This window comes from Anabrus simplex, chromosome 14, assembly GCF_040414725.1.
Source record: "Anabrus simplex isolate iqAnaSimp1 chromosome 14, ASM4041472v1, whole genome shotgun sequence".
NCBI classification, from domain to species: domain Eukaryota; kingdom Metazoa; phylum Arthropoda; class Insecta; order Orthoptera; family Tettigoniidae; genus Anabrus; species Anabrus simplex.
This window is the reverse complement of record NC_090278.1, coordinates 17,530,540-17,543,834: the sequence shown is the minus strand read 5'-3', so window position 1 is coordinate 17,543,834 and position 13,295 is coordinate 17,530,540. Positions and strand designations below refer to the sequence as shown.

General features: G+C 40.8%; 1 protein-coding gene across 1 annotated transcript in view; it reads left to right on the top strand.

Annotated features, from left to right (window-relative positions):
* The window catches only part of LOC136885370 (zinc finger protein 577-like), a 77,143-nt gene extending 65,367 nt beyond the window's left edge, over window positions 1–11,776 (top strand). Inside the window, exon 6 of the mRNA XM_067157882.2 lies at window positions 11,582–11,776. Coding sequence (XP_067013983.2) covers window positions 11,582–11,776 — 195 coding nt within the window. The remainder of the gene's footprint in view (window positions 1–11,581) is intronic.
* The last annotated feature ends 1,519 nt before the right edge of the window (window positions 11,777–13,295 follow it).

The following is a 13,295-nucleotide window of genomic DNA, read 5'->3' as shown; positions in this document are numbered from 1 at the left end:
ACCAAATTCGATAAAGTGTACACCGATTCATTACTTATTTAATGCACTATTCAATACATATATTATTTTAATGCTATCCTAGCACTAACACTCCCTTCTTACTTCCTTTTCCAAAGAAAAGTTATAAAAATGAGATCAACTCCCCTTCTCGAGTCTTGACTCTGACCTAGCAACCAAATATTGAGGGGGGCCGAGTTCTCGCTTTCTTCAACAGGTAGCAGGCATAGACGGTAAGCAGACGTGTAGGTTTACTATCGACCAAAGAAGCGGCAAATATGAAAATAAAACAGTGGGCCTTAATATCTGCTGGGCCTTATTACCGCTACCTACCTTATGTGAAATGATTTACCAGAGCAGTTTTGCCAAACTGATTTATCAGATTTTGCTTGTGTAAGTATCGAGCAGATCCTTCGATGTATCGGGTTTCTTATGTGAGATTTGGATTCGTTTTAGATGCAATTGCATGAAGTTTCTCCAGAGACTGAATTCGTTCATACTTATTGTAGGATAGAAAAACTAGACCATCTGCAAAGGACAACCACTAGATATTAATTTTACATTAACTAGCTTGCCAGAAAATGTCTTGAGGCAAACTCTAACGCTATATACCTTAGTTATATTGCTGAGATAGATTAAAATCGAACTTTCTGCCGTCTTCAACTTACTAGCGTGATGGAATCAATTATTAGTGTTATTAGTATGAGATAAGTATTGTAAATATTAATTGTTTTTAGTAATGTAGGCATTGACCATATAAATTAGTAAACAAATAAATAAATGCATATTTTATAATCATTAACATTTAAAAATTATACGTTGACCAAAACTTTCTGATTTTCATACACAACTGATTCTACGTCTGTGGATATTAAATCTCGCAAATTAACGTACTTAAAATTCCCCTAAATTTCACTGCCCTACTGCTAACATGTTTCTCATTCCGTAGGAACAAATTCGATGGTAAGTGCACTAAATTTAACGTCCCACCCTGAAGAAAACTATGACAAAATTTATGTTATAACACACTGACACTTCCAACACACGCAGACATCGTAAATTTCGCCTCGTTTCTTCTCGGCACAAAAATTAATAGTTGAAACTATGATAAACTTCCACTAAAATAAAACAAGGTCAAATCAGCGCTACACATAGCATAATACACCGGACTACTTGTCGAATTTACTGGAATTCACAGATTTTATTTAAATCATATCAGCTCCCATTTTCTTCCCATCGTCGTCCTCTGTATGTATGGGTTTACTGGTTTATTTTACGCAAGTTTGCATAATAATATTTTGATTTTTGATTATTTTGTTTCTGTTATTGACTTAATTCTAATAATCTGAAAGAGAACGCAAAATATATCCCTTAGCAGTTTTCCCCACATGCTAATAATATGCATTCAAGAAACTCGCCGAGACTAGATAGAATCTTCACCGTCCAAAAAGCAAGGGCATGCGCTTAGTGGGTGAACACCCTCAGTGCTATCCAATATTCAGATCCTCTCCCGTGATGACGTTGAAACTTTCACAGTGGAGATTAATTAATAAGCCACCAGGTACTGTATTTAGGTTTGTGGGGGCATTCTAGCATTAATATGTGAAGTTGGTGATTGGTGATTTCAACAGACATAATACAACATGGGCTACCCAGGTACCGACAAAAGCGCAGAGGCTGAAGTAGAATGGGGAGTTACGTGTGATCCAATTCTACTGCATGATAACAAACGTCCAGCAACATTCAACAATGCGAGATGGAAGCATGGATTTAATCAAGATATTAACTTACAGTATCTGAGACATATCTCTGTTATCACCGAAATCAGTGGGGCAAGCAATCCCTCATCGTCCTCTTATATGCCAGATATATAGGCTGTAATCTGACCACGGACAGTTCCTCTTCATACATATATCTTCATTACAGACTGTTATGCACTTCAGCGTTCAGTGTGCGGCCCTCTCTGAATCTACTAAACGCCACCACAATCCTCCATTTGTAACTAGTTCGTCTTAGATCTATACTATTTATCTTTAAATCGTTATAATGTGAGTTCCCTTTCTAAGAAGATATCATTTCAAGAAGTCTGATTGGGAGAAATGTTCCATTTCAATGGACGAGAACATTCTGAACATAGAGGCTTTTCCTGAATCATATGGTGAATATTTAAATATCGTGAAGCATTGTTCTGTATCTCAGTTCCCTGTGGCTGCACACTATATACAGAAACTAGGGAAATATTAAGAAGCTATCGTGATCTCGTTGACAACGATCCCTTGAGCTCGGTACAGTTCAATCTGGGGAAGATCTCTTAAGAGCGATGTCTAATAACAGGAGCGATGGAGGAGACTGATCTAAGAAGGAGTAGCCAGAAAGCCTGGAGGTTTCTTAAGCGTCTGAGTTGTGACCCAACAGCTAGACAGGGCCATGCGAATGTAACAGCTAAACAGATTTTTCGGCAGCTCGTGGAAAATTGTAAACCTCACCATCATCTTCAAAATTTTACGGTCAGAATAATTAGGGTCTAGTCATCTTATATGGCTTTTCTTCATGGCAGCCATTGGCAGTTGTAAGCCATCAGATAACAACAAATTAACCACGAACATAGAACGGTATCAGGGGGGAGAGGTGATACTCCTACGTGCTGCGTCCAAGATGGGGTAGGGGTTCCTATCGGGCTTGCCGGGCGACTTGAGCGAAATAAAATAGCTCTCGCGGGCCAAGCCAAGAACCCCTGTGGGTGGGGGAAGAGACCAACTGATGCTGAATTTTGAACCAAATTGCCTGTGTTTAGTTCCATCATCCTTGTGATTATTGCCACAAACTGAGGAATACCTTGGGTCTGTTGGAGGATCACTATGGATTTACAGTACCGTGTATAGTACCCACCACTATGACGGAGGCTAAACCTTTGCCCAGATTCGGTAGGGAAAATCTAATGGAGATAAAAAGAGGCTAACCTCGCTTGAGTGTTTCAGCATCTGGTTGTGGACACCACGTGTCTGCGTCCCGAGGAACACCACGGGTCTGGGGTTTATGTCATTAATACCCACTTTGTGAGGAACACCACGGGTCTGGGGTTTATCTGCCATTAATACCCACATTGTGAGGAACACCCCGGGATAGTACGGGATGCTGAGATTATTACCACTATGTAAGGAACACCCTGGGTTTGCGTTCCGAGAAATACCACGGGTCTAGGATCTACCTATCTCCAATAGCCACTACGTGAGGAACACCATAGGTTTGTGTTCGAGGAACACCGCGGGTCTGGGCTTTACCTATCATTAGTACCAACTATGTGATAAACACTACAGGATAGTACGGGTCCCTGAGGTTTGTACAAATATGTGACGAATGCAATGGGTTATCGTTCCGAAGAACACCATGGGTCTGGGGTTTACCTTTGATTAATGCCAACTACGTAAGGAACACCACGGGTTAGTACGGGTCCCTGTGATTAGTACCTACTATGTTAGATACACCATGGTTTTGCGTTCCTTATGAGTGGCCCCTTTTGTGAGGAACACCATAAGTCTGCGTTGCCTGTGAGTAGTATTGCAATGTGAGGATTACCGTGAGTCTGCATTACTTGTGATTAGTACCGCTACAAGGGGAATAACATGGCTCTGCGTTACCAGAGATACGTACCTTTATGAGAGGCCGTTGACCTGGATTTTGGACCCCTTTAGACAAAAAGCATCATCGATTCAGGGATGTGCTTTGGAAGCAGCTCCATGGTGAGTACATACCATTGTTTTAAGTTAGATTGTGGGAAGGTGGGTCATTGCGGATCGGATCCACTGATGGTTTTAAGTTCATAAACATTGCTCATCGTCGTGTTTTTGAATTCTAGTCGGAGGATCGACTTGTAATTATTTGTAAATATTATACTGTGAGCTGGATCTGCTAATAATTGTACATTATTATTCATCCATTCATTATTCATAATCAAGATTTGGATTGTGGTCGGTGGATGAATCTTTGAGCCGGCCCCGTGGTGTAGGGGTAGCGTGCCTGCCTCTTACCCGGAGGCCCCGGGTTCGATTCCCGGCCAGGTCAGGGATTTTTACCTGGACCTGAGGGCTGGTTCGAGGTCCACTCAGCCTACGTGATTAGAATTGAGGAGCTATCTGACGGTGAGATGGCGGCCCCGGTCTAGAAAGCCAAGAATAACAGCCGAGAGGATTCGTCGTGCTGACCACACGACGCCTCGTAATCTGCAGGTCTTCGGGCTGAGCAGCGGTCGCTTGGTAGGCCAAGGCCCTTCAAGAGCTGTAGTGCCATGGGGTTTGGTTTGGTTTGGTTTTGGATGAATCTTTGGACTTGAACATTTGTATTACATTTCTTACCATTAAGGGCCGATGACCTAGATGCTAGGCCCCTTCAAATAACAATCATCATCACATCACGAAGAGATGGAGTAGACTTGGCTAATTGTGACACACGTTGCAGTTCCGTCATGAGGAAGATAATCACTATACAGCTCTACACATGGCCGAGTTGTAAACAATCCTTCCTCTGTTTTACATAACGGACAGGCGAGGTAAGCTGAGCCCAGCTTGTAGGAACACGTCCATTCCACACGTCGCCCACAAGCGTTGCCAGATCCTCACTTTCGTGGCAGTTTCAATCTGCTACGTCTTGGGAGCTACACCAACAAAGTGTTTTATGCTTCCTTTCAGAGGAATTTCTTGCCACTTCGGGTTTCCGGCGAAACCTTGGCAGCTACTAACGCAATTTGACCACGGCGTGCAGCGAAGACACCGGCCGTGGAAGAATAAACCGAAAATCTCAAAGAGTTCAGGAAGCTGTCGAGCATGAGGAGCGGACACTGGTGAAGTGACGACCCGCTGTGCTATTGAAATAAAGCAAGGGATTAGGCAAGGTCCTGTTATAATTCCACTCCTCTTCAATATCTACTATGACCGGGCGAGTTGGCCGTGCGCGTAGAGGCGCGCGGCTGTGAGCTTGCATCCTGGAGATAGAAGGTTCGAATCCCACTATCAGCAGTCCTATCAGTCCTATCAGTCTGAAGGCACACTTTGCGTATCACTGCCCCAACATCGAGTCAAAAGGCCTCTCTTGCTTTGATATGATCAAGCTGGTCTGCTCATCCAGAAACAGTGACAATTGCCTCTGCTGTGTGGTATAAATCTGTACGTGCCAAAAAGTTCGAAGCTTGCTGACTGATCACAGGGTGTCTAAAACCAACCCCTACAATTATATTGCACTCCCTTGTGGGCACAGCTCCACCTGACACTTGACATGAAGCAGAGTACAGTTCGCCCTCTCCGTAGACATCACCTTCTCTAGTTTCAGATCCAAAGGGAACCATGTTTGAGCCAGGAACCGTAAATTCGCAGATCGCCCTGATGTCAGCGGACATGCAATGAAGATATGTTAGCAGGAGAAGAAGAATCATTGCTAGATTCATATTATGATTATATCTGTACAACATAGAATGCGATAAGCCTGAATTATTCCGCTTCGTGTAGACTTAAATGCAGTTATAACAGTAGATATGAGCTAAATGTCACTGCTGACTGCTTCGAACATTCGATACGGCACAGCGAATTTCTTCGAAGCACTGTGTCTGTACACAGCGTACTTCCATCTAGGACTGCAAGAGAAGCAGTGCATCTTGATGGCGTGGTGGAACATGAACCACGTTTCATAGCTAAGTCCAATTCACTGAATAAAATGTCCGACGTGCTGAAAATGATAAAATATGAAGTTCATGAAATATTTAACTAGCAAATTGTACAATGAACAGTACCTAGTAGTCTAAGTAAGTGAACTAACTTCAATAATTATAAAATACGTGCTGACACAACACTTTATCGTCATCCTGATAAGGAGCGAGGAAGATGGTCAGTTATGGAGATCGCACAAACTGCGCGCGACGCAAGTTACATAATCGTGTATCCTCTTTTCAATTTTCTGAGGCTGCTGGTGCTTCTTGTAGATAAGTTAAAATAACATGGCATGGATCATCTACCGCTTTTCCCGCACCAGTGTGTCGTGGGTGCGAGATGGGACCCATTGTGTTTTACAATCAGATGCTCTTCCCGACGCCAAGCCTACGTGATGCGATGTAATGACTATTGTGTGTTGGCAGTTTTGCGTAAATATGAAGAGGAGAGTGTTGGGATGAACACAAACACCCAGTCCCCGAGCCGGAAGCAATTGAAACCATGACCCTCCCGTGATCGGAACACGGAACCCACCGAACTGAAGACCTCAACGCTGACCAATCACCATAGAAGTCGGACGAATCTGTTATATTTATTATGTTGCTCCTTATTTTCGAAATAAGAAACACTTTTCAGGAAATTTAATCTTGCAATATTTCTACGTCTGTATGCGAACCACCCAGCCTCTTCGCGTTGTCGGCCATCTCAAACAAGCAAACTTTGGCGTCTTTGACTTATCGTATGTTGGAAAGGATTGTCGATTTTTATCAACATATGAACCAAGACCAACTACAATATTATCAGACCCGAATGCATACATCGATACGTGACAAAATGGCTGCCACAATGGGCCACGTGTAGACGGCGTGTGAGGCCTTGTTTACATTCATTTCATTTTGGTTTATACCGCTCACGTGTGTGGTTGGCTGAGGTTATCTCACCACTGAATTTCGCCATTAAATTTTCCACCGAACATTTTTGTGTGTTAAATACGGTATTATTGCAATGTCCTTTTATTGGTTATCTGGATATTTTGAATGTGCTATGATGTTGTTTCAGTAAGTGGTGTGAAAGTGACAAAATAACAGATTTTACCTCCTTCATCTGTGAAGTTACGAAGAAATTAGTAAAACCATTCAATGTACTAGTAAAGTAAGATTAGGTGTTGTTTGTGAAGGTGGAGGATGAGCCATTTATTAATGTTCCGTCAATGAGTTTTAAAGTTTCAAGTTCTTTTGCAGTTCAAATATTTACAAAAGATTTTTGTTTGCCTACAGAGCAATTTAGTTTTATATTGGCATCTGATGCTTCTGAAAACCTGAAATGTGACATACGGACTAATTTAGCACTTTGTTAAGTCATCTCATATGTTATTCTGATGATAATATTGGGCTCAGTGATAAAATTTCTCTTTTCTTGAAAAGAATGTGTGAGCGAGTTTAATACAGAGAGAACTGGTAAAATATAATTTGTCCGGGAACAGTTAGAGTTCTCTATAACTAATCGAATAAGATACTCTCCAGAACTAACCATATGGGCAGCGACGTTCTCTTATTGTACCAAACGTTGATAAGTGCTGATGTTGGTGCAGAGTCAGTCTGTAAATTTACAACTACTGAGGCCAAATTTTCAGACCATAAATTAATGTTTTATTCAGAGAAGAGATTGTTACTAAAATGGCTCCAAATTTTTCTAGGAAGTCTCCGTATCCACTAACAGTAGAGACAGAATATATCACTAGCAGTAAAGTCTTTGATCATAAGAATGTTGCTGGTTTGTAATTGTTTAAAAGTCAAGGTGTAAATGTTTCTGATGGCACAATCCCGTTTCTAAAAGTAATTTAAAAGTGGTGGTCAGTCTGCAATATACAGCATCCCATGAAAGGTACATATACCAGAAATGAAGATGCTAGTCCAATCACTGGTCTTGATAACCTGAACCTTTCGTTCTTACATGTTTAATACTTATATGGATTTAAACACATGTCATAAACAGAAGGAAGATTGGTCACATACGTACCACAGTGATAGAACTGTGTAAATATATTTTCAATAATTACCAGTGGCCTTATGTGCTTATTACAAAATTGCAGACAGACAGTTTAGTGGGGTCGGTGTCTACAGGAGATTGAGTAGTTGCACTTATAATGCTTCTGTGGAACGAATCCTTGAGTCTGAAAGAAAAATCATTTTGTATTCAATCACTCGTCAATATTCGACACTTGAGAAATTCTAAAACTTATAGCGCTATTATATCAATGAAAACTATCGAAATATTTCAAACACTTGACAAAGTATGAGCACCGTTCAAAAATCTATCACTGATCAGAAAGTCTCCTTCGCTTTGAAATATGAGCACTGGTAAAATAAGCACAAGTCTTAAAACACTTATCCTAAATAATCAATGACTTGTAAATGTTAATACTGGCAAGCTCTTAGTTTAAGTAAAAATTCTATCACTCACGAACTGGAATACCGAAGAAAGTTTATAAGTCCACTTTCAACACCCTTGAGTTTAAGTTCCTGAACGTGAAGAAATTAAACTGTCACTCAACACTACATCGCGACTGCCAAGAGCCGACCGAACGGGTTCGATCGTGGTACCTTATACACTGATCTGCCTTGGGAATTAGCCCTCCTTATGTACGCAAATCGTGAAGATAGTAGTAGTTGTATTTCATTGATATCTTCTTTAGCTTTCGTCGGATTTACACCAGAGAAAGAGACAAAAATTTTGGCAACACGGTGATGTTCTCATAATTTAATTATTATCCTAACGAAAGTTATTAGGCATAGACGATTCCAAATGTTCTCTGCCTGATGCAATCTTTCTGTCGCAAGTTGAGGTAGGCTGTGACGTCATAAGGTCCACGTGGCATACGGTCTGCATGCTGCAGCTAGCTGTCGAGTTGGCGCGCAGCGCGTGATTCAATTTCGAAGTGCGAGGACTTTATCTTGGACCAGCGTTACTGGTACGATGTGAAATGTATACTGAAATCATAGAAAATAACATAACTTAGCAAAGGGTGGTAATGGAGACGCTTTTCAGCATTAATACCTACAAAAGGGTATTTTACAGGTAATTCAACCTCAAATTTAAATCTCGTAAAATGGTCACCTGCAAGAAATGTGATCATTTAAAATTGCAAATAGATGCAAAGGAGTCAAAGCCAAATCCGGAAAGTAATGTTGAGGAATGTGAAAACAGGTTTGTACCATTAAAGGTGGTAAGGAATGGCAGAGACCCACCTTATAATAATAGAGAAATAAAGACACAAAAAAGGAGGTGCAGATTTGAAAAAATAGAGTTAGAAATGGCTGTGGAAGTAAGGAGAAATTGAAGGAACTTACTAGGAAATTGAATCTAGCAAAGAAGGCAATTAAAGATAACACGATGGCAAGCATAATTGGTAGTCATACAAATTTCAGTGCAAAATGGAAGGGTATTATAGGTATTTTAAGGCAGAAATAGGTTCCAAGGAGGACATTCCAGGAATAATTAATGAACAAGGAGAGTGTGTATTTGAAGATCTTCAAAAGGCAGAAGTATTCAGTCAGCAGTTTGTAAAGTTGTTGGTCACAAGAAAAAAGTCCAGATAGAGGACGTGACTAATGCTAAAGAAGTATTAAAATGTACATATGATAACAATGATATTTACAATAAGATACAAAATTTGAAAACTAGAAAAGCGGCTGGAATTGATAAGTTTTCTGGGGATATACTTAAGACAATGGATTGGGATATAGTACCATATCTGAAGTACTTATTTGATCATTGTTTGGTTGAAGGAGCTATACCAAAAGAATGGAGAGTAGCCCCTGTATATAAAGGAAAGGTTCATAGACAAAAAGCTGAAAATTACAGGCCAGTAAGTTTAACATGCGTTGTATGTAAGCTTTGGGAAGGCATTCTTTCTGAGTACATCAGACATGCTTGCGAGGTTAATAACTGGTTCGATAGAAGGAGATTCGGTTTCAGGTAAGGTTATTCCACTCCAGCTCAACTTGTAGGATTCCAGCAAGATATAGCAGATATTTTGGATTCTGGATTTCAAATGGACTGCATCGCGATTGACCTGTCTAAAGCTTTTGGTAGGATGGATCATGGGAGACTACTGGCAAAAATGAGTGCAATTGGACTAGATAAAACAGTGACTGAATGGGTTGCTATATTTCTAGAAAATAGATCTCAGAGAATTAGAGTAGGCGAAGCTTTATCTGACCATGTAATAATTCAGAGGGGAATTCCTCAAGGCAGTATTATTGGACATTTATGTTTTCTTATATATATATAAATGATAGATTAAAGGAGTGGAATCAGAGGTAAGGCTTTTTGCGGATGATGTTTTTCTCGATAGAGTAATAAATAAACTACAAGATTGTGTGCAACTGCAAAATGACCTCGATAATGTTGTAAGATGGACAGTAGGCAATGGTATGATGACAAACGGGGTTAAAAGTCAGGTTGTGAGTTTCACAAATAGGAAAAGACCTGTGCGTTTTAATTACTGCGTTGATGGGGTGAAAGTTCCTTTTGGGGATCATTGTAAGTATCTGGGTGTTAATATAAGGAAAGATCTTCACTGGGGTTATTACATAAATGGCATTGTAAATAAAGGATATAGATCTCTGCACGTGGTTATAAGGGTGTTTAGTGGTTTTAGTAAGGATGTAATGGAGAGGGTTTATAAGTCTCTGGTAAGACCCAATAATAAGACCTATCAGCCGGGCTGAGTGGCTGAGCCGGTTGAGGCGCTGGCTTTCTGACCCCAACATGGCAGGTTCGATCCTGGCTCAGTCCGGTGGTATTTGAAGGTGCTCAAATACGTCAGCCTCGTGTCGGTAGATTTACTGACACGTAAAAGAACTCCCGCGGGACTAAATTCCGGCACCTCGGCGTCTCCGAAATCCGAAAAAGTAGTTAGTGGGACGTAAAGCCAATAACATTATAACACCTATCTGTGTCGGTGCGACGTAAAGCAACTAACTAGCCGGTAAGGCCCAATTAGAGTATGGTTCCAGTTTATGGGACCCATACCATGACTACTTGATTCAAGAACTGCAAAAAATCCAAACAAAAGCAGCTCGATTTGTTCTGGGTGATTTCCGACAAAAGAGCAGCTTTACAAAAATATTGCAAAGTTTGGGCTGGGAAGAACTAGGAGGAAGGAGACGAGCTGCTCGACTGAGTGGTATGTTTCGAGCTGTCAGCGAAGAAATGGCATGGAATGACATTAGTAGACGAATACGTTTGCGTGGCGCCTTTAAAAGTAGGAAAGATCAAAATATGAAGATAAAGTTGTAATACAGGACTACAAATTGGGGCAAATATTAATTTATAGGAAGGGGAGTTAGGGACTGGAATAACTTACCAAGGGAGACGTTCAATATATATCCAATGTCATAGAAATCTATTAAGGAAAGGCTAGGAAAACAACAGATAGGGAATCTGCCACCTGGGCGACTGCCTTAAATGCAGATCAGGATTGATTGATTGATTGATTGATTGATTGATTGATTGATTGATTGATTGATTGATTGATTGATTGATTGATTGATTGATTGATTGATTGATTGATTGATTGATTGATTGATTGATTGATTGATTGATTGATTGATTGATTGATTGATTGATTGATTGATTGATTGATTGATTGATTGATTGATTGATTGATTGATTGATTGATTGATTGATTGATTGATTGATTGATTGATTGATTGATTGATTGATTGATTGATTGATTGATTGATTGATTGATTGATTGATTGATTGATTGATTGATTGATTGATTTGAGCCTGACAGAAGGCATCCTTCAGTTTGCTGAAAACTTGTTCTTGAGCATCACCCTAACAGAAACACGTATTCAAGCATTCTTTCTTTTTAATAGGTACAAAGGGGCAGAAATGTCAGAGAAGTTTGGGATGAACCTACAATAGAACCCAACCATACCAAGAAATCTACGGATACCATGGACATTCTTGGGTCTAGGAAACTCACGGGTACATTTCACCCTGTCGGGATTTACAGAGATGTCAGAATCGGAGATGATGTGTCCCAAGAACTTGATCCGTCTAGTACTTAAGGATATTTTCTCATGGTTGACCGTAAAACCATGCCTCTTTAGCCTTGTGAGAAATTCACGGAGATGGGCAATGTGTTCTTCAAAGGTGTTAGAAAAGATCACATCATCGAGGTACGAAAACAGACAGGAGAACTTTAAGTCAAAGACCGTGTCAAGAATGCGGCTTAGCGCTTGACCACCAATGTAGATACCCATAATCACCTTATGAAACTGATACAGGCCGAAAGGAGTTTCGAAAGCAGTCAATTCGGACAACTAGGATCCAAGGGAATCTGAAAGCTGAACTGAAGTCGAAGACTGAATAAAATTTAGCTTTCCCGAAGGACTGCAAGGCGGACTCTATCGTAGGAAGAAGGAAACTGTCGAAGATTACCTTACGGTTCAGGACCCTGTAATCAATGACCAGACACGCTTGACAGTAGGACTGCTGTAAGGCGACTTCGACGGGCTTACGACACCTTTATCCAACAAATCAATGGCGCACTTCCACATGGCGGCTAGTTTAGGAGCAGATGAAGGAAAAGAAGGGAGTCTATTAGGCGTGTCATCTTCAGTATGATACGATATGATAACTCCTTAGCACATCCTAACTTTGCAGACAGTACATCAGGGAATTCTTCCAGGAGACAATTTAGCATGAAAGTTTGATTTTCAGACAGATCACTTAGGCCGATGTAAAATTTGTCGTCAGGGGCTTGTTTCTGAAGGAACTCTCAAAGGGGAAACTTTCTTTTCATCTAAAACTGAAAGCGAAGGACTGACTGATGGAATCAATCGACAGTCCAGTAGCTAACATGAAGTCAGTTCCTAGGCTGAGAGGATCGGCCAAGTCTGGGACGACATTGAAGTATCAGTCCCAAGAAAGGTTATGAATTTTTACCTGGTTTCGGATGCGTTTCACAGGAAATATGCGGCGACTGTCCGCAGATACATAATTTTCCGTACAACCAGAATTACAAAGAACCTTGGCCCAGGGTGAAGATGAAGGAAGTCCCCAAATTTTACGATTAGGATAGTTATTCGGCACCAACGGTGGGCAATTGCGTTAGTGCGACGTTAGTTTCCCTGGTCAGAATTGCATTGAGGGCATATGTTGCGATAGACCCCAGTCAAACCACATTGATGCACTTTACAGAAGACTTCGTTCTACAGTTACGAAAAATATGTCCTTATTTTCTACAATTCCAGCATTTGACGGGATTCGCAGCCTTACGGCGAGATACATCTTGGCTCAAGAGAGCATTGGTGATACGGCCCGAAGAATGAGGCGATTCAAAACGATCAGTAGACCTGTTAGAATGTCGGACACTGGTTGGCGACCTAGCGAAATAAACAATTTTAGGCGAGGTGCGACAAGCCGTATCGGGAAAAGAGCAATCAGCAGGAGGAGGAGAGGATTGGTAAATGTTGATCAGTTGCAGTGTCAACTCAAATTCGCGGCCAAGAATGATGATGTCGTCAACACAATTTAATTCTGACCTCTTTATAAACAATTTATATTGAGGAGCTAGGTTGCGGT